The sequence below is a fragment of the Ostrea edulis genome, chromosome 2 (genome assembly GCF_947568905.1).
Source record: "Ostrea edulis chromosome 2, xbOstEdul1.1, whole genome shotgun sequence".
Taxonomy (NCBI): Eukaryota; Metazoa; Mollusca; class Bivalvia; order Ostreida; family Ostreidae; genus Ostrea; species Ostrea edulis.
In genome coordinates this window covers 60,314,896-60,342,141 of record NC_079165.1, presented here as the reverse complement: position 1 = coordinate 60,342,141, position 27,246 = coordinate 60,314,896, and the positions used below count along the sequence as shown (strand labels likewise).

The following is a 27,246-nucleotide window of genomic DNA, read 5'->3' as shown; positions in this document are numbered from 1 at the left end:
TTTGTGCAATAATTTCAATGTGCAAACATTCATACATCTGCTCTACGTTGGGTAAACAGCCTACGTATAAACTTTCATAGGTTTGAACAGTCTACGGTATAAACGTCAATGGATTCTGGTTCTTTCACTCCTATAGCGTATTTCTTACCAATAAAGACGTTCATCAATAATGATAAGGATAATAATTTGTTGTACTATGATATCAAAAGACATTGTGGTCATTAATATGCCCAGAATGCTAAGGGATTTTTCTTCTATTTCTAAAATTAAAAATGTTAATTAATAAATTTTGATGCTAAGAATTCACATTCTTGATATGATGCACTTCTTGACATTTTTAGATCAATACAATGTTTAGCTACTTGAGAAGTACCTCCAGGCTCGATAAATATTGTACTTCTCAGGTAGATAACCCATCGTATTGACCAAGAAAATGTCAATAATTGCTTTATCACACGACGAAAGAATTCAAAACATCGAAACTGGTCACTAGACCATACGAAACAATACATGTACGGCTCTGTATATAGCTAGCAACCAGGACGTAGTCGCAAATAATTAGAGACAGAGTTTTGTGTTTATTTATGGCTGAATATTTCAAAATATCGAAACTGGCTGATAGGACATATCTTTAGATCGGGTTGTATAATTCAACAGTTGTCACTCCTGTTCGTGATAAAAGTCATTCTTTCTTTACAAACGTAGTGCAGGTTAGTCGAAAGTGAGTTGAAACGAGATTTGTCATTGAATGACAAAGAAATAAATTCACATCAATTTTGAATTTCCCAATTCATTTTTGGTCCGGTGTTGGAGAAATGAAATACTATATTCACTTCTAAGGCACAAGCAGGTGAACATAACGTAATTTTGTCATTTGTTGTTGGACCTCAGCCAATCAGAAAGCACGGGATTATTCGATCGTATAATAACATGAATTATTTATTGACATCAACAAATAAGGAAGAAAGACTAAAACGACATCCAACATGAATTAATTGGTCAAAAATGGCCATGGGTGTAAATAAAAAAAATTAATATGCTCTGGAAGAGGTCCAAACATTCTGTTATTATGGACTTGTAACCTTATAGTGTATGAAGGGAGGAATGTATAGTTACAGGTTGAAAATAATTTCATTTTTCAGCTATACATTTCAAGCGGTTTATGGAAAGGTATGCACAAAGGGCGATAACTTAGATTCAAAATTTTCGCGATGAGGTTTGTAAAACGACCGTATAGCTTGATAACACAACATGGGTATAAAAAAATATCGGAATGAAAGAGAAACTCTCGTTTCTCCCCCTAAACATCCTGAACAATTTATTATGCTTTAAATTTTTTATTGACATAACAAACATCAGCTTGTATATTAAACCTCCGCGGAGTGTGGTTTAATGGATGTAAACCTGTAAAATATTTGTAGAAACCCATTTCTTTCAGGTTCTTATACGTCCTCAATAAATCTGGATACATGGCCTTACTAGGCCAATCTGGAAAAATGTGATATTCCAGAGAAAAATGTCTGATTCTCGAACTTATTCCTGTTGTAATCAAATAATCCAGCACCGCCCATTCGTGTCCTTCCACGTCTATTTTCAGGTAGTCCAGTACTCTCTGAAACATCAATGATTTGTTATTTCAGTGTTGCTATTCAGTAACGTTGGCGTACTACGCATACACTTAAACAGAATGTATGGATTGGAACATGATTGAGGTAATGTCCGTTCAGTACATATACAACAAAACTAGCTAATCTGCACTTTAAGGAGAAGGCTTATACAGGCGTTGCCTACTGCCTAATCCTTATTATGTTATTCATAATAAAATACTGTTTAAATAAAAAAAATAATAATCTGCACTTCATACAAGTACATGGTCTTTTAATTAGCATTTTATGGACACCAGCATTCACAAGCAAATTCACTGTCACGGCCAAATAACAACCAAAAACAAAAAAACCCAAAAAAAATCAGTTTTTAAAGCAGTTTGGTCCGATGTTCATCTATTATTTCTTCATCAAAATGTACAGAATTAGTTCAATGCAGCTGAATTAGTTTTTAAAGTTATTAATTTTCTCTTAATTAAATGCTTGAAAACATTTGCATGTATAAAAAAAAAAAGTGTGAAAATTATTTAAAAAGTAAAAGTTGTGGAAACCCATAAATACATTTGCCATTCTTGAAGTCTGTTAAGCGTTTATAAACAGTCCCCAACTTAGAATAAAACAACGAATTACTAAGAGGTATTTGATATTTTTATTTCTCTTAAACCTATGGTATCGTATTGTAGTAACAAAAGACAGCTTTACACAGATAAGACACCGATGATCTTGCCCCTGGAAATCTGAACTAGACACGTGACATCTACTGAATATATGTATTATAGAAATGGCCGAGTGACAGTTGTTTGTAAAACTGATTAAAACCCAAATATAATTCTGGTTAAAACGGGTGAAATAATGCATAATATGTCGTACGGCCTCATAAATACGTATGTAGATAATTTAACAGTGTTTTTACAATGTGAACAAATTTTCCGAAATTCGTACCATGGACCATACAACTTTAACAATAAAAGATTATAGGTATATTTTGTTGAACTGGACACTGGACAGGTTCCCGACTTTATGTATTTTGAAATATTTACATTTCCAATGTTTTTGCCTTCTTTACCCATGATAGCCATTTCCATATGAATGTGAACTATGTGCGTATGAATCTTGATAAATATAGTACAACTATTTCAACGACTGGGGATTCTGACATAAATGAGAGTAAAATGTAATCATAAAAAATAATTTTCATTTTTTAAAACAACATTAGAGTATGAACTGCAACATTTCACATCAGCATACAGCTAAAATTCTTCACTGAGTATACTGGCGTACAGCGTCGCAGTTCATGACCTCATGTATTTTCAAAACTTTATTGAATACATGTCATGCTATATATATCAAAAATATTTTACTCACATTTTTGTGACCTAGTTTGTCCATTATTGTAAGGAGGTCCATCATATTCCACTTTTGATCATTGGTTACATATATATCATGTCGAGGGTTGAAATCTTGAATGACCTTGTCGCTGAGACCGATAGGATGGAATGTCACGCTAGTATTCCTCACGTGTTCCTCTGCATTCATGCTAAAATTAATGTAAAGTGCAGCGCAACGAAAGAAAATTTATCTAAGAATACACGTTAAGAGATGCAAGACAGTGTAATTGTAATGTTATGCACGCACTGTACGATCTGTACCTAGAAAATGGTACTGTTGGATTACCATATATGTAAATGAATTGAAGTATAACGAGTTAAACTTCTTTATCGCACATGATTTCATCTTCACCATTTCCTACGTTCAAGTTTTTATTATTGGTGTTGTTGTTTTCCTTGTTTGGTTTTTTTCTTGTTGTGTGTGTTGTTGTTGTTTTCCTTGTTTGGGTTTTTTTCTTGTTGTGTGTGTTGTTGTTGTTTTCATAAATCTAAATCCATATAAACACTAAAATCATTGTTAGTCCCCATAACATAGACAAAGTTTGAAAAATTAATTTAAAATGGAAGGCAATATACATTTTGACACAATTCCCCAGTACGTTTCTTGAAAAAAAAATAGCATACTGGTATACACATCCAGTACATTCTAATGAACAATGAAAGGTTGTTTCTCTTAATTGCACAAATACGTTTTTGTTGGTGGTGGCATCGGCACACTTCATCCCCGACAAAAATCATGTTTCCGCCTTTTAAACACGCAGTATCACGACAAATTTTTAATATTTTACTGAAATAGGTGTTCATGAATAATATTATTGATTAATTACTGAGAATATTTTTCTAATACAATGTTGTCTCCATTCTGAAAAAAAAACAACAACAACAAAACCAGAGCTTTTCTTTCCTAATTTCTAAAAATAGAAAATGACATTCTCGATTAAACTTTGCGCATGATAGAAATATATCTTTTGTAAGAATTTCATTAACTAAAAATATAATAAATCTGGTAAACTATTGATACTGAAAAAGTTTATATTTTCAATAAATAATAATTGTCAAGGGCAATAACTCCTATGCTGGCATTTTCTCTTCCCTGATATTCACAATTCATTTATACCAGTGGCGGATTTAGAGAGGAGCTTCGCCCCCTGGACCCCCACCAGGGCTTCGCTCTGGACCCACTGCCTCATAAAGAGGCGCCCCCCCCCCCCGTAACCACAATTCCTGGATCCGCCCCTGTATACATATTTAAAAAGATAACTTTTTTTTTTAAACTGTTGACATCAAAAGTTGTTTATTCTAACAAGTCTTTATGTATTTTTATTATTCCTTTGAATGAAATTATGAACCGGATTCAATACATTGAGATTTGCCAGGTCTGAATTTCAGACATTTTAAAGATTATACGAATGTTCGTCGGGTTAATCTTGTATGTCTGAAAATTTGACATGAAGTTCTGTATTTCCATAAAGCACACGTAACATACAGATTTAGTTTTTATTTACACACGCTTGTCATGTGTTTGCTTTCTGCATGTTTATCTATAATGTCTATCCCCCAAAAGCACACGTAACATACAGATTTAGTTTTTATTTACACACGCTTGTCATGTGTTTGCTTTCTGCATGTTTTAGTTTACCTATAATGTCTATCCCCCAAAAGCACACGTAACATACAGATTTAGTTTTTATTTACACACGCTTGTCATGTGTTTGCTTTCTGCATGTTTATCTATAATGAATTAATATACGGATTATACGTCAGAGGAGTATTCGACAAATCATCAGATAGCTATGTAAGTACACAAACAATGCATAACAGAACCACACACCGGTAGTTTAAATAGAAACAAGTGTAAACAAAAGATTACACAAACAAATTATGTTCTGACCTTGGATCGAACGAATGAACTTCACAGCCAAGTTTCGCCATGTCGTCATCAAAGCTAAAGTCATTGGCAATACTGCAAAAAGAAATGTATTCATAAAAACTCTGAAGATGCGTGCAGAAAGCAGAGAAACAAAGAGCCACAATGCTCACCTGGGTAAACAAATGTGACCAGCGAACTCCTCCCATAATTTTTAAGTGAGGACCATCTTGTTTTACAGAGTGTTTGTATGGATATTGAAGATGTGCATGTGACAAGGATTTTGATTTTCTTTAAGTTTTGCAGGTTATTGAACTTCGTCAGATTTGAGGAAATATTACATGGAGAGTACATTATATTTCTATTTTTCCTTCCACAGTTTTCAAGTGAGAACCTTCTTATTTTACAGAGTATTTGTACGGGTATGGAAGATGTGGATGTGGCAAGGATTTTGATTTTATTCAATTTTTAAGATAATTATAGGTTGTTGAACTTAGTCCGTTTTGAGGAAATATTATTTAAATAAAGGACATGGTTTGCCCTTAGAACCCCTCTCACAGTTTCGAAGCCAGGGTATTTGTAAATACAATGTAACTTGAAGATGTGCATAGTGCAAGGATTAATTTTCTTCGTTGTTTTGAATATTTACAGGTTGTTGCACTTAGTCAAATTTGGGGAAATATTTTACACACAAAACTCTTGGTTTGTCTATCTACCTCCTGTCACAGATTTAGTCTAAGACCCTTTATTCATATAATGCAAAGGAAGTATATCACAGCCTGACGATGGCTTATGCTATCTGAAGCAAAGTTCTACAAATTATGGCTTAAGAAAAACACCCTATGTAAGCAATTTTACGGGCGTATTATGTACCGTCTGCAGTGCCCTTGTTGATTTCTAGAGACTTCTGAAAAAGTCCTATTCAAACCTCCATCCCACAGCTGGAGGAGGGTATTTTAAGTCAACCCATGCTATTTTGCTATTTCCTAATTGTCTCACTTTGAATGGGACATCACTTTCAACTGCAGAAGTTCAATCCCCATTCATCCAAATAAGAATGCTTGTATTGCTATCTGTTAAGTTTTCTTGAAATTGGTTCAGTGGTTCAGATGAAGAGGTCTAAAAACGTGAAAAAAGGCGACAATGCCCACGAAAGGAAGAAGATGGACAAACTTTCTGATCAGAACAGCTCATTTGAGCATTAGATGCTCATATGAGTTAAAATGCATTTCATAAACTACTCTCATTGTGACAGAAAATACCTGTATGCCGTTTCTTTACTGCATTGAAGCAAAAATACATACATGTACAAATAGTTTGCATAAATTTTCTCACCCGAATGAATAAACCAGACATGGTTTTTCTATTCTATATGGTTTATCTTGACACAGATACCAATTTCCCATTCTCCGAAGTTTTCGACACTTGTAATCTCGTGGCCTTTTGTTAAAATCTCTGAAAATGTGAAGGTATTTTGTTTTTAGATTTCATTTCACTGATGTTCTTTAAAGTTGTTTGGTCCAAATTTCGACAATTTTCTTTTTCCACCTTGTAAAAACGCTGTTAAATCGTAAGGCCGTACGAAATGTCAAACATTATTTCACCTCTTTTAATCAGAATTATTTGATTTTAAATCGGTATTTACAAACATTTCTAAGAAAGCAGCGGCTTTCCACCACTCCGACTGTAAGACATCTTCTGATTGGTTATAGGTTGGCATTGTCCTCAGATATACCCAATCAATATCATCCACCGGCTGGAGCTTAGCTCTCGGTGGTTTCGTTGTTTGTATTGTTCGCGTATGTGCGAAATTAGTATTCGTTTTCTTTGTATTCAATTTCAATTTCGATTTTGGAATGAATTGAGGATCCAAATCGGCGACCGCTTGGGGTTTTCGTTGATGTACCTTTTGAATTCTCTCTAGAGACTGTTGCGCCAATTCTGAGTCCATCCCTGAAATTAATATAGGCTGTTACAAAAGAACATATTATTCCTTTAACATGTCTCAAATCATCTCTTGATTTGCTACTATTAATCCGACTTAACTCACTATGAGTTAAGTCCAGTTATTGAAATGAACAGAACATGTATTTGTCCAGGCAAAGAAACATAACTCTCGCATTCGATAGAATTGCGCGGTTTTGACACTATCCCCCCAAACACCTATCGTGACACTTTCCCTTTTCTAACCCGCGTATATCTACTGCGCAAGCGCGAATTGCTAGTTCTTTTTGAGTTCCATGTCGACGAAAATACAAACCCTCCCTACCCTCCCCCTTTTTCATAACATACATGCATATCATCCTTTTTGCGTTTTTGCTGTCTCCCTTTTTGTGTATTTCAGGATTCATTTTGTCCACGCCAACGTGCCTCGAATATCTGCCTTCACGAAGCGTCATGGCTCTACAACTTATGAGGTGTCAGTGGTCAATGATGGTCAATTGCCGAATTTTGCTAAGCCTGCCACAGATTTTGTTTCATTCCAGGTCCGTGGCTAATAATTAGGCTTATTGACATTGCATGATTGATATTGATTGATTGACAAATTGAAATGATTGATTGATTGAAATGATTGATTGATATATTGATTGATTGACACATTGGTGGAATGAAATATTGATTGATTGATTGAAAATATTGATTGATTGACACATTGGTGAATTGAAATATTGATTGATTGATTGACACATTGGTGGATTGAAATATTGATTGATTGAAAATATTGAGTGAATTATTGATTGATTGACCGAAACATGGATGGACTATTGATGCTACAACATAACTATCCAAAAGTCGTTGTAGATCATGGATTTATACATACTGATGTTTTGTATTAATATGAACATTGTCGTTGAATTGAAACTACGTTTTTATTAAGTAAAGCCATGACAAAGACTGCCAATACGTGTTATCGTTCTGTTCTATTGAAATAATCGGTACGAGTTTGCAAAAAGTCGATCTTTTCATTGGTAAGGGTGGAGATGAAACTTGGCTTAACAGGATTAGAAAACAGACAATCAACATTACACAGGCAATTGACTAAATCTAGTCAGATTTACCATCCTTATCTTTATACGGCCTATCTCAGATACTTTGCATAGGGTCATTATTTGCTAAATTGCTATGTGGTGCAACACACAGACAAGATAAGAATTAATTCATTCAAATAACGGTTTGCAACACGTTTTGAAATAACATGCTTGATGTGATTTAAAGTTTCTAATTTCTAGAATATATTCAATTTGAAAAAAAAAACAAAACGAGAGGCCAATGGGCCACATCGTTCACCTGAGTCACCTTGGCCCATATTTAAAGATTTTCCCTATATATTCGCATGTAAAACTTTGATCCCTATTGTGGCCCCAACCTACCCCCGGGGCCGTGATTTTAACAAGCTTGAATCTGCACTATGTCAGGAAGCTTTCATGTAAATTTGTACTTGCTTAGCTTAGTGGTTCTTGAGAAGATTTTTTAAAAAAGGATTTTCCCTATATATTTGTATGTAAAACTTAGATCCCCTATTGTGGCCCCATCACGGTTTTAACAAACTTGAATCTGCATGATGTCAGGAAGATTTCATGTAAATTTCAGCTCTTCTGGCCCAGTGGTTCTTGAGAAGAGGATATTTATAATGACCTCACCCTGTTTTTGTATTTTTGTGATATTCTCCCATGACCCTTCATTTGAAGAAAATTGAAAACCCTTCACCCAAGGATGCGTTTTGCTAAGTTTGGTTGAAATTGGCCGAGTGGTTCTGGAGAAGAAGTCGAAAATGTAAAAAGTTTACAGACGGACGGACAGACGATGGACAACAGGTTATCAAAAAGCTCACTTGAGCTTTCAGCTCAGGTGAGCTAAAAACCAGATGAACAGCATGGAACCCAAAAAAGAGACTAGGAACATGTGGTGAATATGGCATGCAAATGTAGAATGGAATCGCTATTTCGGAGGGGTTCAGATCCCCTTTGACCCCTATCTTACCTAGACATTCACATCATACGATAAGAGTGAGTGTGACTAAAATTGTACAAATTGCAGCTTCGGCTTCACTTCAACGATGTTCAAGTCAATAAGCTTTTCAAGCATTTTGAAAACGACCTTATCTACCATCGCTAGATCCTAAACGGTACCTAAATTCGAGAATTCATGATATCCACAAAAAAAAAGTTATGATAACTGAAATACTGTGAAAGGATTGCGGGGTAACAAAAGAAAAGATGTATAGGGGAGAACAATTTTCCGGAAAAAAAAGTCATTGTTATTTTCTGACACACATATCTATGATTTTTTCATATTTTTATTTCGAACCTGAATTTATAATCTACAATGTTGAAATTAGCCTTCAAAGTTGGCCTAAACAGCATCCCCCCCCCCCCATTTAATCACCGATTTTGACATGGGTTTTGTCTTTGAAGTCCTCTAAGACAGGCCTGTCCCTAAGATTTTTTGTTGTTAATACTTTGATAGGTTACAGTTTTAAGAACAATTTACAATGGTATTTTTAAGGGCACCCCTGCCTTGGAATCGAAATTCACGAAAAACCGACAAAAAATTAGGCAATCTGATCATAAATAGGGGAACTGTTTTCGAATTCCAGGTTTATATTTACACGGGTATGTAGCTAAATCAGTTGTACCGCTGGCAGCATAAGCTGTGATTATTTATTGCCATGGTTTGGATTTTCCTCGTGCCACACTTTTCTTTCTTCTTTTTTTTATTTCGCATTTTCAACACAATTTTCGTATCTTCTAAATTATGTGCATATTTTCCTTCAATAATTTAGTTTTAAATGCTTATATCCATTTTTCTATAAAAGGCATTAAAATTGTGAATTCTGTTCTCGCTGTGGTCGATTATAATTATTCATTCTGCGTTACTCGAAGAAAACACATGTGCGACCAAAAAACAAACAAACAAACAAAACAAAAACACAATAACAACAACAACAACAAAAACCAACAAAATGTCAAGCCAGAATTGTTACGTTGATTTGTCCAGATAGTTTTTGAGAATTGTTGGTAAAGTACTGAAGAATCGGTGTACTTCATTGCTGGAGAAAGATGTACACTCTATTTTTGTTTTATTGTTGCCAAAAATAAATGTCTTGTAAAATAAATGTATATCAAATATGGAGTTAGCCCGAAAGTATTTAAGACCGGATATACACCATTATAAAAATATGAGCTCAAAATACGTAAACGACAAATGCATTTTTAAAAATGCTAATAAATCGTTGTACGAGGTCTGTCAAAAATTTACGTTTATGTTCACATATTAAAGGCATTGAAAATTACTCCGCCTTAGGCAGACAATCTATAATAAGTCTTCTCTTTTGTTACCCTGATTCCACAAACTTTCAACGGATTCACCTCAGGGTTTCATTTGTCCTGGATCCACTATGGTTAATGACAAAACAGGTCAATGACAACACTGGTCGATAATAAGATTTATTAATGACAAGACTGGTCAATAACAAGATTTCATTCTGGTGATCAAAGTCACTAATGAAAATTCGAATATCCTCTACAACATGTTAAAAAATTCTGTATATCGTGGAAATTAAAGATATATTGATTCAATGTTTCACGTCCCGTCGAGAATTTTTCACTCATATTGAGACGTCGCTAACTGTGGGGTGAAGTAACACAGATTTAGACCTATGATTAGCGCTCAGGGCCCTCATTCACAAAATATCTTACGACTAAGATTAAGATTTACGAATACTGTAATTTTCTTATTTTTCATTTCTTATAGATTTTCTTAATATGAAAAGTACATCTATGTATGGCACGCCAAATTCACAAAAATGAGCTAAACATAGTTTCACAGTTGATAAACTAGGTTTATCAACTGTAAACTATAGTTAACGGACCGTTAATCTATATTTCACATCTGTAAACCATAGTTAACAGATAATCTATGTTTCACAAGCGTAAACTATAATTAACAATGAAAACAATCATTAGCGATTGCAAAACATAGTTTATCTGATAAATACGGTTTCACGATTGTAAACTACGGTTTACAAGTCTAAACTATTATTAACGAATGTAAATGATAGTTTACGGTTTGTAAGATATAGTTTATAGTCATTTAATGCGCCGAATTCACAAAAAAGTGATAAACACAGCTTTATTTAATATAGTTTATGAGTAAAAATGGCAGTTAGCTATAGCTTACGATCAAAAACTATTATTAACGAATGTTAAACATAGTTTATCTGATAAATATAGTATCACAATTTGTGAAACTAGGATTAACAATTGTGAACTATAGTTAACGAATGTAAATTATAGTTTACAAATGTGAATCTGTATTTATCAGCAAAATCTATTGTTAACGTTTATTTAAAGACAGATAAACTTGGATTAGCATTTGTAAACTACAGTTTACAACCGTTAAATATAGTTTTACGGATGAAAACAATAGTTAACGAATCGTTAACTATAGTTTACGGACCTATAGTTTACGGTCCGTAAACTATAGTTTACAGTCGATAAACCTAGTTTATCAACTGTGAAACTATGTTTAGCTCATTTTTGTGAATTTGGCGTGCCATATCTATGGTTTATAAGACTTAAATACATGTACATACTTATGACCTTGTGATCGGTATTTGATTATCAGACAGAATAAATTTTTTTCACCTTTGTCGTAAGATGTTTTGTGAATAAGGGCCCTGCGCATCTATTCACAAAATATCTTACGACCAAGATCAACATTTACGAACACTGTAATTTTAATATTTTTTATTTCTTGTAGATTTTCTTAATTAATATGTACAGTACATCCATGATTTATAAAACTTGAATACATACTTATGATCTTGTGGTCGGTATTTGATTATCAGACAGAATTATTATTTTTAGCTTAGTCGTAAGCCAAGCGTTTGGCAAAGGAGCAAAAGTTAGGATGTACATGTACGTATATCAAACCAAATGCAACTGTTATGAATGAAAAGTGTTAGGTATGTACATATATATTCTGAAATCGGAAACTTTAAGATCAATTCTATGTAAAAATCAAAGAACTCAGATAGGGTCTGGCCACTCAATGTCACAGATTTCTTTGATTTTCACAATATTAACTTTACTTGGACTATCTTACATAATTTTAACCCCACCACCAAATTTCTACTATCTGTTGCTTAATTCACTGGGGAAAATAACACAGTTTTAGTAGAATGTAATTATTGGGAGGGGAATCAAACCCCTGCAAAATTCGATCTCACGATTGGCAGTAACTGGCTAGGCAAAAGAAAAAAAAAATAGAAAGGGAAACAATGAATTAACAAAATTGTCAGTTTTATTTATTTTCCTTTTATATTTGGGACAATAGTACATAACAATTTACAATTTCTAGTTCTTTGAAACACAATAATTTAGGATCTTCCATAGGGTGTTTAATTACTGTAGTAGAGCTTAATATGCCTTTAGTATTTATGCTTGTCCTTCGATACAAGATCCCTAGATCTGATGTAGGATTCTTTCTGTAACAAATTATGTGGTCACTTACCTTGGGTTGTAGTAGTGGGAATAATGTACTCGTATATGCTTCTGTTGTATATGTAAAATATCATGACGAACCCCATAAGGGGAATCACGGTCAGCATGTGTTTCTTCATAGTGACGGTAAACTGTGTTGTCTTTGGTACTGTATCCTAGTACGTGTACCTAGGCTCCAACTATTCATAATTGGTTTGATTTTAGTCTACAAGAAAAGGGTAAAACACGTGTTGAAAAGGAGTAACGTTTTCAAGAATTTGTTTTCGAAAATGGCTTTAAATGTGTATATTTACAGTTTTACATTCACCGTGTGCATTACCACTATACATGTATATTTACATTCACCGTGTGCATTACCACTATACATGTATATTTGCATTCACTGTGTGCATTCTGCTAACTTCTATTGAAATTCATTGCTTTTCATTGCCGCATTTTGTTTCAATCCATGAAGTTAACATTCGATCCGTGTTTTTAAGTGCCGTCTGTCCGCACATGATGACATTGTACACATAACTATACATTCCACGAAATACATTTTGAACTACGAACAAATGTTAAAGCAGTGTGCAGTTACATGTAAATCAACTTGCAATTCAATAAAGAAAATATGAATTCTTGTTATGAGGGTTTATTTTATACATTTAGAGTTTGTCCTTCTTGGATTCGGAATATTTCCCTTTACTATCGATCAAATATGGAAATCAGTATACAGTAATTGACTGGGTTCGAAGAAAACAGCTGTTTTGTTTGACCCGAAGACGGATCTGTTGCCCGAAACCATGTAGGTTATTCAAGGGAGGTCCGGATGGGGTAATTTCTGTGGAAACGAAGGGGTTATTTATATTCGGTCATAGTGCTTGTTTTTGAGCTACAGTGTGTTAAACATTGCCCTTTTGTACTTAAAATCTACCCGTGTCCTCTCACAATATATATATATATATATATATATATATCAGAGGTTGGGTCAGCTGCCTAGGAGGAGTAAGTATCCCTTGTAGACCGATCACACTCGTCGAGAGTCCTATATCTTGATTGGTTAAACGGAGTAACAGTGTGTATAACAGGTGTAAAGATGGTAATGAAATACATCAGACAACATTCGGCCTCACGAAAGGTTGTATGTCCAAATAAGATACTATTTTAACGGCTGGGAATTTCCAACAAAAATGAAAGTAGAATATAAACACATTTGAAGGGAAAAGCAAGATATTTATGAAAAATAATATCAAACTAACTTCAATATACCATTGTTAAGACAACAACAAAATAGTTTAAAATACGGTTGTGTCTCAACATTTTGTGAAATATATTAAAATGTGTTTTCTAATGTAAGAAAAATATTTTGGTGGTTTTACGATATTGTGTAGCAGACTGTCAGAAAGTAAAAATACAAAGAAAGCAACTTTCTTTGTATTTTTACTTTCTGACAGTATTTGTTGAATACGTCCACTCTGCATTTTGTGAATGATTTAAAGAATTTCGAGTGGAATATCCAGAAACTGTGCTTCTTATTATAGGAAGTGCTACATGTATATTCTATACACTGTTACAAACTTAACCCTATCTCTTCTACCTTCCAAAGGTTCCCAACCGGTTTCTAGGTATAACGAATTTCTTGAAGTATAACTAATTAAGACCAGTAACTATTCTAGCTTCAAATACATGCCACTAAACTTTTTCTAGCTTTTCTATATTTGTATTTGTGCACCCAGATGGCATATTCCAATTGTGTTCTAATAAATGATATATGTATATCAATAACAAGTTATACAACTTTAAAAATGTTCTCACAGAAACGTGTCATGTAAATCTATAATAAGAATTAGATATAACAGTTGGAAATAGTGACGTTTATAGTGAACGGAACCCGAACAGATGATTTCAATATCAAATTGTTGGAAACAGATATGCATATAGACGTGCATTAGTTACCTATAATGAATTACTTTAAAAACATACACAAGGCATGAATATTATGGAGTTCATGAAAGATTAATTAAGCTATCAATTTCATGTGTCAATGATTCACTGTCCAAAAGTAAAAGGTGTACATCAATAATATCTAGGTTATATAAAATCTAAATATATGTACTTTGTTATGAAATATATATATAGTTTATCAAAAAACATGATTTCTTGCATTTGAATAATTTTGTATGTTAAAACTACATGTACCTATACGCGTATTTTTGCATCTCCACGTGTACAATACTGTGTACCAATTATGTTTCTTCCGTGGAAATTATAATTTAGTAAACAACTGTGTCGTCTACTGCAGGTGAATGATATTTATACGGAGTACGCCATCTAGTGGCATCTACCACGAATTTTCATAATTTACTGACATTCTCATAGATTACTAGTTAAGGTCGATCGATCCTCATGTGACTTATCAATAATAATGGTTAAAAGTGCAAAAAGTGTATTAATTTCCATTCAATATAGTTAAATTTAAACAATAACCAAAGAAAATGTGTATGTTTCCACATTTTTAAAGATGTCAGACATAAAAAAAAAAAACAACCCGGAAATATATGTTAACATCAGAAAATCACACATTTTCGTTGTACAGAATAATTAAAATAGATAAAATCTTGTTGAAATGACAAATTTTAAATGTCAACAGTTTAAGAAAACTGTTAATTCATAAATATGTATAAATTAATTGTGGATATTAGGGAAATCATGCATAATAGACATGCAGTAGAAGAAATACCAGCATAGGAGTTATTGCCCTTGACATTTTTTTAATTATAAAGAATTGATTATCTATAGAAAATATACACTTTTTCAATATCAATAGTTTACCAATTTTTTTTTATTTTATGTAGTAAATAAAATTCCTCTGAAGATATAGTTCTTTCATACGCAAAGTTTAATTTGATAAAGATTTTTGCAAAAACCTATGACATCACACGAGGATCGATTAACCTTAAAATAGATCAATAGGATTTGGTACAAGTTTTTAGAAGAAGAAAAATTGGACAACCCCTCTCCCTATACAATGATTTGTAGGATTGCTATACAGTTTGATTAATCTATAACAAATACAACAAAATACAATAAAAGAATATAATTTGTGTTTACCAAGTATAGAAGTATTGGTAATATATACATATTGTATTTTACATTCTTTTAATGAGTATCATTTTTTTTAATTATAGACCCTAAAAAGTACACAGTTAATTTTATTTTTAGAAAAATCACATTCATTTAGAAAAGATTGAATAACTTTGTAAACATATTTGGAGGGGAAAGCAAGATCTTTATGCTGAAATAAAGACAAACTAACTTCAATATACCATTATTACGTAAAGATGAAACCGAGTAATGAAAAAGAAAATAATAAAATTAATGCAGTTAAATCTTACCGGCCAGGTGTTATATACCGAAGGGTATTTTACATTTGGTTCGTGAAATACAGTTGCGATGTACAATACACAAATTTTCCTAACCTAGAGTGATTAAAGCCGCCTGAGCGACTGTTAATTCGTTTGATGACATGGCAAGGTAAACTAGTTTGAGGAATTTTACAAGGGTAATTACAAGTGAAATTAATCATGGCACAGTCATGAAAAACGAGATCATGTAAGGACGTTGAATTTCCCTTGTATGCAATTAATGTTATATATAACGACTAAAAGGAATGTTTATTAAGATTATGATTCTTTCACTAATTAGCAATTTAGTACTAACTAAAACTAAATATACTAGAGACAGATAATATCCATGTATATGCACCATGTATTCAAAGTATTAATTAGCTTTAATGTCAACAGAGTTCAGAATATATCATGAAATCAACAATTTCCGGTACAGCAGTGGCACCGAAATCGTTCTTGTTCACACTCATTCATCGACACCGTACACACAAGCGTTAGCCTCACCGTTAGTACGATGGATCTACAAATAAAATAACGCAGACCCTCACTTCAAGCTGAAAAGAGTATATATACTAATTTACTTACATCGTTTTCGTGGTGGGAATTCCATAACGACAGGGGCGATATTCAATGCACCGATTCACTGACAATGACAACGTCGCTTTGTTACAGAATAAATTAATGGGTGCCTATTTATGTTAATGTAATAAAACGAAAGCCCGTGGTTTGTACGGTGTGTGTATGGTAATTAGACCAGTATTTCAATATGCTTTGTATAATGTTGATCTCCGAAATTAAGTGAACGATGTGAAACTATGTCGCGTATTGATCAATGTCCAACTTACATCCAACTAACAACATATAGCATCCAACAATATTGATCTTATGTGTAGTCATGATTGATTCAGGGAAAACTCTTGATCTTAATAAATCACAATTGTAATGTATAGCTTTGTCAAAAGTCAGCGTGAATTAGCTCGACGTGGCACAAAATATCTATCTTTTTCTGTCTGTAGGTAGGGATAGTGCTGGGGTACGGTGTAAATACTAAGCTACTAGTGGTCATTTGTCGGAACGGTCCAGGACCTGCATTCTGAAAACCAGTGGGGCCGAAGACGTAATAGGTGCGAGCGTGGAGTGACAGAGGGGACACGGCAGCTCGTCATGTTTAAACGGGAGTGTCACTTTGAAAGAATTGAATGAAGTAAATGGAGTTACATTGTCGGATAGAAGTCGAGTAAAAGACGAGATCAGCCGTGGTATCCGACGATGCTGGGGTTATGGACAACATCCTTATTAAATATTCATGAAAAAGCATCTAACCGATTAAACATACTGTGCATGCTAAAAAATTCACTTAATCGTAAATCCTTCATTAAAATGTACTTCTCTTTTATTCGTCCTGTACTAGAATATGCTAATGTAGTATGGGACAACTGTACACTGAGAGTATCAAATTTATTGGAAGATGTACAGGTCTCAGCAGCACGCATCATTACTGGACTGAGAATTAACTCTTCCAGAACAGCACTCTATCATGAATTGGGTTGGGACACCTTAGCATGTCGTAGAAAAATCCATAAACTCATTTTATTTTATAAAATAGTACATGGCATTGCTCCCCAATATCTACAAGATCTATTGCTTTCAAATATACCACCTCAACATTCATACACCTTAAGAAACAATGGTGATAATCTCAAATTTATTCTTCCAAAAGTTAAGACCACATCATACATGAATAGTTTTCTACCCTCCGCAATCAGGTTATGAAATGATCTGCCAATACACATTAGAAACATTCCCTCACTTGCATCATTTAACAATGCCATAAATAAAGTCTACTGCTTACAACCCAATAAACTTTTTAATATCGGTAAACGTAAAAGTAACATTGTGCACTGTCAACTTAGAAACAATGCAAGTAATTTAAATGCAGATCTTAAATCTCACTTCTCGCGAGATAGTGCTGCTTGTGATAGGTGTGGCCACCATACTGAAGATTCTTTTCATTTCTTCTTCAAATGTCCTGAGTTTGCTAACCATAGAACTAAACTAATCTCGTCTATAAATGAAATGCAACTTTCTGTTCCTTTAACACTGAATTTACTTTTATATGTTTAATCTTTAAATACAATGAAAAGATTTTTGAATTTGTTCAAAAGTATATCTTGGAAACTAATAGGTTCTTTTAAGTATCTCATATTTTGTCTATTATACAATTTTCTATTTTTGGTATTTAGTTGTTTTTTCCCCTTTTACCGGTACTGCCCCCCCCCCCTCCTTCTCTTTTTTTTCTATTACCTTTTGTTAGTTTTCTCTTTCAATTTGTATAAATATTTTTCAGTTCTCATTTTATTTGTGTGTGTTTTTTTTTTGTTTTTTTGTTTTTTTGTTTTTTTTTTCAATTTTTTCATTTCGTTTACTCATTCTATATGTGTGTATATGTATGTGTGCATATATCGAAACTTTTCTTAGTCTATCTGTTGTTATTTATATATATGTGCACATTCATGTGATTGTTCTCTGGTGTATATGTTATTTATTTGTATAGGTGTGTGCCTTGTATTTCCATTTCACACTTGACCTTGTTGTAGGGAGAGGGCTTAAATAGGCTATGCCTGCTGCCCGATCCCATTCACTTTGTGAATAAAATATAGTTTAAATAAACATCCTTTAAAATGAACGCATAAATTGATGACGCCAAACATGCATATATATTACCATAGGATTTCATTGTTTTGATATAATCCATATTATAAAACAATCATAATGTCATGAACAAATTGATTTTCATCATAATCCATTGTAAAAGGGTATTGGAAAGAGTGGCGGACCCAGAAAAAGGGGGGGGGGTGGTTACCCATGATTGTACCTTTTCCGCCCAAGAAGGAGGGGGGAGGGGTGTGTGTAAAGAACCCAAATCGGCACCCTAAAATACAGTTTTAAAATATAAATTATCGACCAAAAGGTGGGTGGGTGGGTGCAACCCATATGTACCCCCTCTAGATCCGCCACTGGTTAACATATTCAATCAACTTATGGATTCCTCTTTACTCACATTACTATACAGTGTACTTAACAATAGGAACGTATGTAGTATGCTAATAGGGACTTTAGATATACACACACACCTTGCATTTTTCAAAAATTTCCTATACAATCTTCAATATGTTTTATGAATGGAAAACTTTGTACGAAAACGTTCTTAATTCCTCATATAAAGATTTACTGCATATTCACTCTATGATATCCTTCCCAGTTACCTGAATCCCTGGTCCAGGAGCCACGAGTTTAACAGTTTGGTAAAAACCTCCAGGCTCATTTTTTCTTTACATCCAGTTCTTGTGCTTAGCTTTCAGAAGCAAATATTTTGCTAAATACATTTCCACTATACGCCCTACATAGCCCAACAGCGAAGCCTGAATCTCTGACCTAGGGACCATGACTTTAAAAAAAAAATCCTATAAGATACCCAGTAACTTTGCAGCAAGTTTGTTTGCTTAATGGTAATGAGTAGGGAACATTTTTCAACATTTATATAAATCATTTTTACTATATGATTAATATAGCCTGTCCCTAACCCAGGACTTTCATTTTGGTAGAGACCTCTACGCTCAGTACATGTACACCTAGTAGTGTGAGGTGGGAATAGAACATGAACATTATTTTCAGGGGTACTGAGGACCTATTCTAACCCGGATCGTTTGGTAATTTCTGCCTATTCTAGTGTTTTATATTATTTCGTCATTTAATGATAATAAACAAAACTTCGCATCTCTACTCTCAATGTGTGGAAGTACAGCTAAATACAAAGATGGTCGACAAGGTATCGTTTTGTGGGTTCTAGTAGCCAGTTACAGTAATTTGCATTATTCAATCATACAATAAAACAATCATTGATATTTTCTCCGTTAATACGCTGCTTTACAGCTTCATGAGAAATACAATATTTGCCTTGTCCTTCGGGCTCGGTGAATATAGTATACTTCTCAGGTAGCAAAAGCATCTTATTGACCTAGAAAATGTCAATAATTGTATAGTAGTCATGAATTATAGAAAAGGACTTGGATGAATAATACTGATTGAGTACACCGCATTGCGGGGGACACATCACGCCATCTGTATTATGTATAAACATACATAAATTTTTTCAGTGAGTTTTAACATTTTTTATCATTATATCACAAAATTTGAATACATTTAGTCTATTACAGTATACTTACTACCCAGCAAATTCTTCCTTTTTTCTGACAAAGCTGTATATACCAGTGCACGTAATATCTGCGACTTGTCACCTATTTTACAACTAGGGATATCAGACTCAACTGCTTAATGATGGTTGGTTGTATGATACTATATAAATATTTTCCAAAGATTTAAAGGCTTAATAGAATATTTTTATAACCGAAATTGCATCTGACCTTCAGGGGAATTAAAAATGTCACTGGACCACTTCTGAATAAATTGGCCCTCCGGTCTTTATTGAGGAGTTGCAATATAATCCATCGCAAAATGTGGTATTTGTTTCACAATTTCCTGATAGATAATACAGGATGAAGATTATAAATTCTGCGTTTCATCTATTTGCATTATTTCTGGTATTCATTCAATGTCCACAGAACATTCAAATTCAAAACTTTCTGACAAATATCAGAATTTATCAAAACTTAATAAAATAAAGCCTCACATTCAAGAGCTAAAAAGAGTTATTTATGTTACACCATAGATCGAGTGAGCAAGCAAGATTGTGATTGGGTTTTGACTTTGACTCCATCCTCTCCAAAGTCCATGGTCAGCTTCAATTTATTCCGATACATTTTACTGAGTAAAGAATTAAAAATTTCACGCATATACTAACCGTATCCATGAATAGTAATGTATTACAATTCATTTTGATGATTTACAGAATTAACGCAGCTTAGTAGAGCTTACGTTGTTAAATTTCATTTTTCCTCTGCGGTAATTCTGAATTTGTTTCCTCAAAGATCAATCGCTGCGCCCGTGTGTTACTGCAACAGCGACTGTGTAAATGCACATTCTTTGCATAGAATATTTTAAACTAACCAACCCATTTAGCTTTCATTGAAAAATCAACTTGAGAGTAAACTAACGCGCTTGTAGTGAGCAAATAAAATGATCTAGTATTATTTACTAAACTCCAGCCAGCTAGAGGTTCAGCGGAGTTTCATTCTATGTACCGTACATCTGTACATCACAGACTCTCGACGTTTTAATTATATATAGATCTAATAAAAATATTGTCTTCCTGTAAACAAACTATCAATAGTATTTTAAATAGTTTGTTTATAGAAAGATCATTTTTAAATTATATTTTGTTTATGGGAAGACATTTTTTTTCATTATAATACATCTAATTAAAACGTTGTGAGGCTGTGATGTACATATGTATTTTTTTTTTTTTTTTTTTTTTTTTATATATTTTCATTAGATTTTTCTCTTATTTCATTTCATTTATTTTCTTAAAGTTATTAGTCTACAAATATATACAGGATCCCAGGACTCTGACAAAGTCAGAATCAAACGATCAATGACAATAGCTTTAATAGTTATTTTGACATTTAACCTAGGTGCATATTTGTAAGTTTCAATTATATACACGTAGGTCAAAGAATGATCGATCACTGACAAACAGTATTAAACTGATCCTTTGTGAAGATATAAACAGTTAAATTTTCTCCAGACCGCGGTAGCAAAGACATTGAATAGACAAGGTGTAAACTTCGGATTAGAGAAGAGAGAAAAAACACTCCACAAGGAATATTAATAAACTTTTGTTAGGTTGCAAGGTTGTTACAGGGTCAAAGAAATCTTTTAGAAAATCTGGTATTGATTCACGTAGAGTCCAAGAGTATTTTTTTCAGCTTCCATAACCACCCACCCCTGTCTCCCTATATGGGCTAGTTACTGCAGAATTCCCGGATACACGTGTAAGTTCTCTGAAACAAATGCTGTGTGTAGTCCTATTTGCAGCTTGGAACGATGAATGAATTGTATGTAGATTTGGAAGGGGGACTTAGGAGGATGGGTAAAAGATGGATGTATCGCACAAATCAAGTGACCATTTTCTGTTCTCTGTGTACTATTCAAACATTGTCAGAAAAAAATATATAGAAAAAATTTGTAAAACAGTCAAATAAAAGGGAAGTGAACATACCTCATAAATGTGTTCAGTGATCGTGACCTGGCTTTTCTGTATAACATTCACAATTACGTACAATTCAGACTTTTCAGTCTGCCTACATAGGAAATGCACTAATCAAAAATCACGGGTCAATAAGCTACACTTTAAGTAACAACTTGCGAGTAGTTTTACGTATTCCATATTGGCAGTGTAAAAACATTGACTTAATTTTGACCTAATTTTTTAATAACAAATTTAAATGCTAATTCAAAGTTAGTTTACCGGTCTGATTAAAAAACCCGTCTCCTTCAAATCATCAATACGAAAGCTGACAAAAATGTATCGTAATATATACTGTGTTCATTCACCACTTCAATTAGCTAGTATTATATCATAAGATCTGATCTCGGTGTAGCTAGCAGTGCCTGATGCTGACCAGATAAGAAATATTGGGGCTTAAAGTTTGGTGTGGGGAACTAAAATTGTTAAAGGATATTGTTTAATTAGTATCAATTAACAGCTCCATTCATTGTCAAAAGACGTATGTATGGATGTGTATCTCCTTGTTCGAGGAGTAATTAAGACAACTACAGTACTCCAAAATATAGACAACAGTAAATTCATTATCTAAATATATATTACGACAATCTTCAAAACTCCTCCTTTACAACTGACTGATGTTCATATTTTCTCTTCTTTAGAAAACCTATATTGTTTACCTGTCGTGTATATACATTATATCTATATACCTCATATACTGTGTTATTTTCTCAGCAGTTCACAATTGGTAGATTTGATTAATGCATGTAAACTAAACCACTTGTTTATTTCGATGATTATGTACATGAATATAACCATATGGCAAGTGTACCTAATATCGGGGGAAAAAATTGTAAGTTGTCAGAACTTGTTTCCAATCTTTTTGTATATTGTCTCTATAAACAATTAAATATGTTCAAATCATATCATGACGCCATTCCCCTTTCCATTCCACTTGCCACATAATCACATCTGCGCACGAAGAAAATTATCAGCAGCAGTGATTTATTTATACATGTGTGTTTGCAAGCGTAAAGTAGCAAGCTACACAAAGAAACGCTGGAGTGTCGCTGTCCAAATTCCGAATGAACTTAATATTGCACAAAGCATGATGATCATAATTAAAATGACTACCGACCTTTCCCCTGAGTCTGCCTCTATCAATATTACCCCACATGCTCTGCTGACAAGAGCTGGCACATCTGCCAGAAATACTGGACTTATTTTGCTCCCAAAGAAAAGAATGTACTTAAATTTCATAAACCTGTAGGCATCAGTCGGTTATCTGTTACCAAGGAGACTCCACCCGAGAGAAATCCAATGTCACTTACCATGTAGTGCGTTTCCTTGCTCCGGTTTGTTTCGTGTCCTCTTATTTTTTCCTCTAACTAATATGTACTTGAGTTGTACAATAGGCGGTTGTATGATGAAAATTTAGGTTAAAAATAACACGAACCCACACACATGCCTGGATGTTGGTACTTGATAGCTTACGACGGCGTGTTCGTGTTATTTGCCAATTGATTTCAATACTAGGCCTATACAAAACTGTTCGAACGATTTCAGGAATCCTTTGATATATTAAATTGTTAGACCGTTTCTTACGATCTCATATTTATCACTACGATTTACTACTTCTTAAATCGATTGAACAATTTCATCAACAACGATTGTTAATGAATCGATTTAATAAAGGAACTGTTAAAAGATTCATCAAATCGCTTTTACAATCTAAATGGTCTATATAAAACGTACATGTCGAATAACGGCGCTTTGTACTTTCTATGGCACTTGACATATTTTTCTGCCATCACTTGTCGAATAAATTGTGTCGACTTATCAGATTAGTTATGTCGACTTGTCAGTTAATCATGTTGACTTGTCAGTCGGTTCATATATATGCTAATTAATGTTATTTGTCAACATTCAATTTCTGTCTTAGTATCTGACAAGTCAACATCGTGGTTTGGCAAATCGACAGAAAGTAATCCTTATCAAATGTTGCAACATTTGATCTTTTCCATTTGTATTGCATAATTTTTCATTTGTATTGTATATTATATTTTCTATTCGTATTGTATAATTTTCCATTTGTATTCTGTATTTTTCATTTGTATTGTAAAATTTTTCGTTTAAGGGATTGTTTGCTACGAAGGATTTCATTAATCAACGTCCCTTTGATAATTTTTCACTCATGTAAAATGCTATGATGCGCTAGTTTTTTGTTTTTTTTTTAAAGTAAGTTAACTATGCTTAGTGGAGGATGTTATTTGTCTTTTGACACCGTCCCCTAACGCGTTTCATTGGCGCGATTACTTGCCTCATGTACAGGACATATGAATATTACGACTGTATCATCGAATGTTTGATATTTAAACTGTTAATTGGTTTGTTGTGAACATGTTTTCAGCGTGTCTTTACTTTTGATACCGTGGTTAGTAGTATTTTGTTAAACTGAGCTTACCCGGCCCGGCCCCTTTTACCGGTGTTTTCTGTTTACGTCGCATGATCATCATGCATTGCGCATATTGTGCACAAGTTAAATCATAAAATAATCATCTGCGTTATTTCTTAAAAATAACACTATGGTTAATTGTTTTATGGGCAATGCTGTTTAATTACGATGTTTGATTTAATCATTTATTTATTTTATAGTGTTGGAATAGTTAGTGTGGGAAAGGGGGAGGTATACAGACTGCTCGCAATCGGAACATCACTCGGCCTATTCCGGAGACTCCGGAATAGACCGAGTGATGTTCCGATTGAGACTGCTCGGTAGTTTTCTACGCATCGAGTTTCATGATGTCACGATATGCTACGTAAGTGCGAGTAGTTGTAGACTACACGCAGATTTGATCATTTTAAAGAGTGCCGAGGGTGTGTGTGTTAATGTACTCTGTTTGCTTATTTCCTAAGTTTTAAGTAGGGAAAACTTGGTGGGAAATATATATATATATATATATATATATATATATAAAAGCACTGAAAAGGCCACGACACTGTTGGTGTGTATATATATATATATATATATATATATATATATATATATATATAGGGTTTTAGCAGTGAGTGCTAAGAATCTATGTGGTTTAATATTACTCAATACTGGTTGAGATTACCAGTCAATATAACCTCGGGTTTTTATCATATTACTGGTTGAGATTCATCTTCGCAAGCCAAGTGTCCGATTCGCTTACTCTCATCTAGATGAGAGTAAGCGAATCGGACACTTGGCTTGCGAAAATGGTTGAGATTACCGATCAATTTTATTGTATTAATGGTGGAGATTACCAGTCAATCATATTACTGGTTGAGATTATGTACAGTTAATATAACCTTGGATTTTATTATTATTACTGGTTAAATTTACCAGTCTCTTGAATTTAATTAGTCTTCATAAATCATTACTGGTTAATTTACCAGTCACTTGAATTACTGGTACATTAGTCGATATATGTAACACAGGCTTGTAAGTTCGTAGAATTCTCATTTATTTAAATTGCTATAAATCTCAGTAAATGTGTGTTCAGAATAAACTTGTTATTCATTTAAATTACAAGACTTGATTTTTCTTTCTTTTATAAAGATATTTCAAAGAGTGATAATCCAGTGCGTTAATAGTGCGATGACATTACACTCATCTTTGAGACGTCGCCAGTTCTAGGTGAAGTACCAAAAGTTTAGATCCGGCTTAGCACAGAGCCTAGCTGTGGGGGGTTTTAACGTGTCAACACATGCCGCAACACGGGAGCGTTTGGCAAAGGAGGAATCACTACTTATATTCTCCCTCACTTTGTTCGTCCGAATATAAATTAATTAGATGCTAATTACCAAAAAACAAGAAACTATATAGTATAAGTAGGATGGCAGCTCGCTAGCACTTTATTCATCACTCGTAATGTCCTTAAGAAATATATCGCAAACAAAACTACTCATGTTAATACACATCAATATATACACAGATTAATGTCATCTGATAAATGGTTACTATCCGCCATAGAAATATTGTAAAATTTACCTGTACGTAGAACTAGCGAGCGTGCTTAGAATGCCGCACAAACACATGTTCGCCTATTTATATGCCTTCACCACGTGACCAATACAAATGATATTCGAACCCGACTACCTATAAAACACCCGCATATAATTATAATTATATTCTCCCTCACTTTGTTCGTCCGAATATAAATTAATTAGATGCTAATTACCAAAAAACAAGAAACTATATAGTATAAGTAGGATGGCAGCTCGCTAGCACTTAGAAAAACAAAGAGAGAAAAATCTAATGGCGGAAGTAACACATTTGTTATTAATTATATAAACAAAAGTGAACAATATATAAACCTTTCATATGTTCAAATTTTTGGTAACATGAAGTTGCTTTTGCACACAATCTTTAATGTAGTTGTCCCTTGAAAAATCCGATTTCCATCGACCATGAATTTTTAACAACCTGTCACTTACGCCGCTTGAAGCCGCTGAAGTAGCGCCGCCACTTCGTAGACTGTGTAAACCAAACAACTTTGAATTCAAACCAATGGACGATAAAGCACTAAGTAGTATTTCTCGTGCTCTAGTATAAGAAATGGGTTTGTTAATCTCACAAAGCTTATAACGTTTTGATGACTTGTAAAAACGTATAGATCGAAAGATGAAATCGTCAGGTTTTTCAGTAATACCTGCAAGTTGTAAATAGTGCTTTAACCAAAAAACAGGACAGGTTGATTTACCTGTGCTTGCAATTAAAACATCATTACCTCGTCTATATACGTCTGTCTTGCTACTTTCAAGATGAACAGACATAAATAATGCATGAAAAGATATATTTCTAACACGTAAATTTGAAAGTTCGTTAAATCTGAAAAATCCCGCAAAACCCAACAATACCATTGTACAAACTCTCACATTAGACAAGTCATTTTTACAACTATCATTGCCGTATTTGCTTATAATCTGCTCTAAAATTTTAGGCGTTATTGTATCCTTCTTCTGAATCGGTTTCGAAAGAATTCGTTTTCCTCCTTCCATGAGCATATGGAGAATTTTTTGATCACACGGGTTAGAGCACATATTGCAATCATGATACCACTTGATACTGTAGAAGTATGTTGATAACACAGATTCGGAAACCGATTGCTGTACAAGACCGCTTAGAAATACTGCCACAGTACTCACTGCTGCGGGTAAATAGGAAACATCGTGAGCCGAACACCAGCCTTTAAATTTTTGGAAATAAGTGTCGTATTTTCTATTAGAGTTGTCGCTCTTTCCTTTCCGTAGAATGTAATGAATGTGTGATGCTGCCGATGCAA

The 27,246-nt window shown here is 33.7% G+C and overlaps 1 protein-coding gene and 1 long non-coding RNA gene across 7 annotated transcripts; one reads left to right on the top strand and one right to left on the bottom strand.

Annotated features, from left to right (window-relative positions):
- Positions 1-1,315: 1,315 nt before the first annotated feature.
- Positions 1,316-23,727, bottom strand: LOC125679352 (uncharacterized). Of its 6 annotated transcripts, XM_048918510.2 has the most exons (8): positions 23,266-23,385; positions 16,255-16,270; positions 12,375-12,569; positions 6,509-6,812; positions 6,195-6,314; positions 4,884-4,955; positions 2,970-3,141; positions 1,316-1,612 (listed from the first exon to the last, which is right to left on the bottom strand). In XM_048918510.2, the coding sequence occupies exons 3-8, from the start codon at positions 12,481-12,483 to the stop codon at positions 1,322-1,324; spliced, it is 1,068 nt and encodes a 355-aa protein (XP_048774467.2). In that variant the 5' UTR covers positions 12,484-12,569; positions 16,255-16,270; positions 23,266-23,385; the 3' UTR covers positions 1,316-1,321. The 6 variants fall into 6 exon arrangements, with proteins under 6 accessions (XP_048774467.2, XP_048774465.2, XP_048774468.2 ...); XM_048918508.2 differs by lacking the exon at positions 16,255-16,270 and having other exon boundaries at positions 23,266-23,727; XM_048918511.2 differs by lacking the exon at positions 16,255-16,270 and having other exon boundaries at positions 23,199-23,300.
- LOC130051833 (uncharacterized) lies at positions 4,909-18,614 on the top strand. The gene is made up of 2 exons (XR_008800097.1): positions 4,909-5,077; positions 16,767-18,614. It is a non-coding gene; the product is annotated as an uncharacterized LOC130051833 (long non-coding RNA).
- Positions 23,728-27,246: the final 3,519 nt, after the last annotated feature.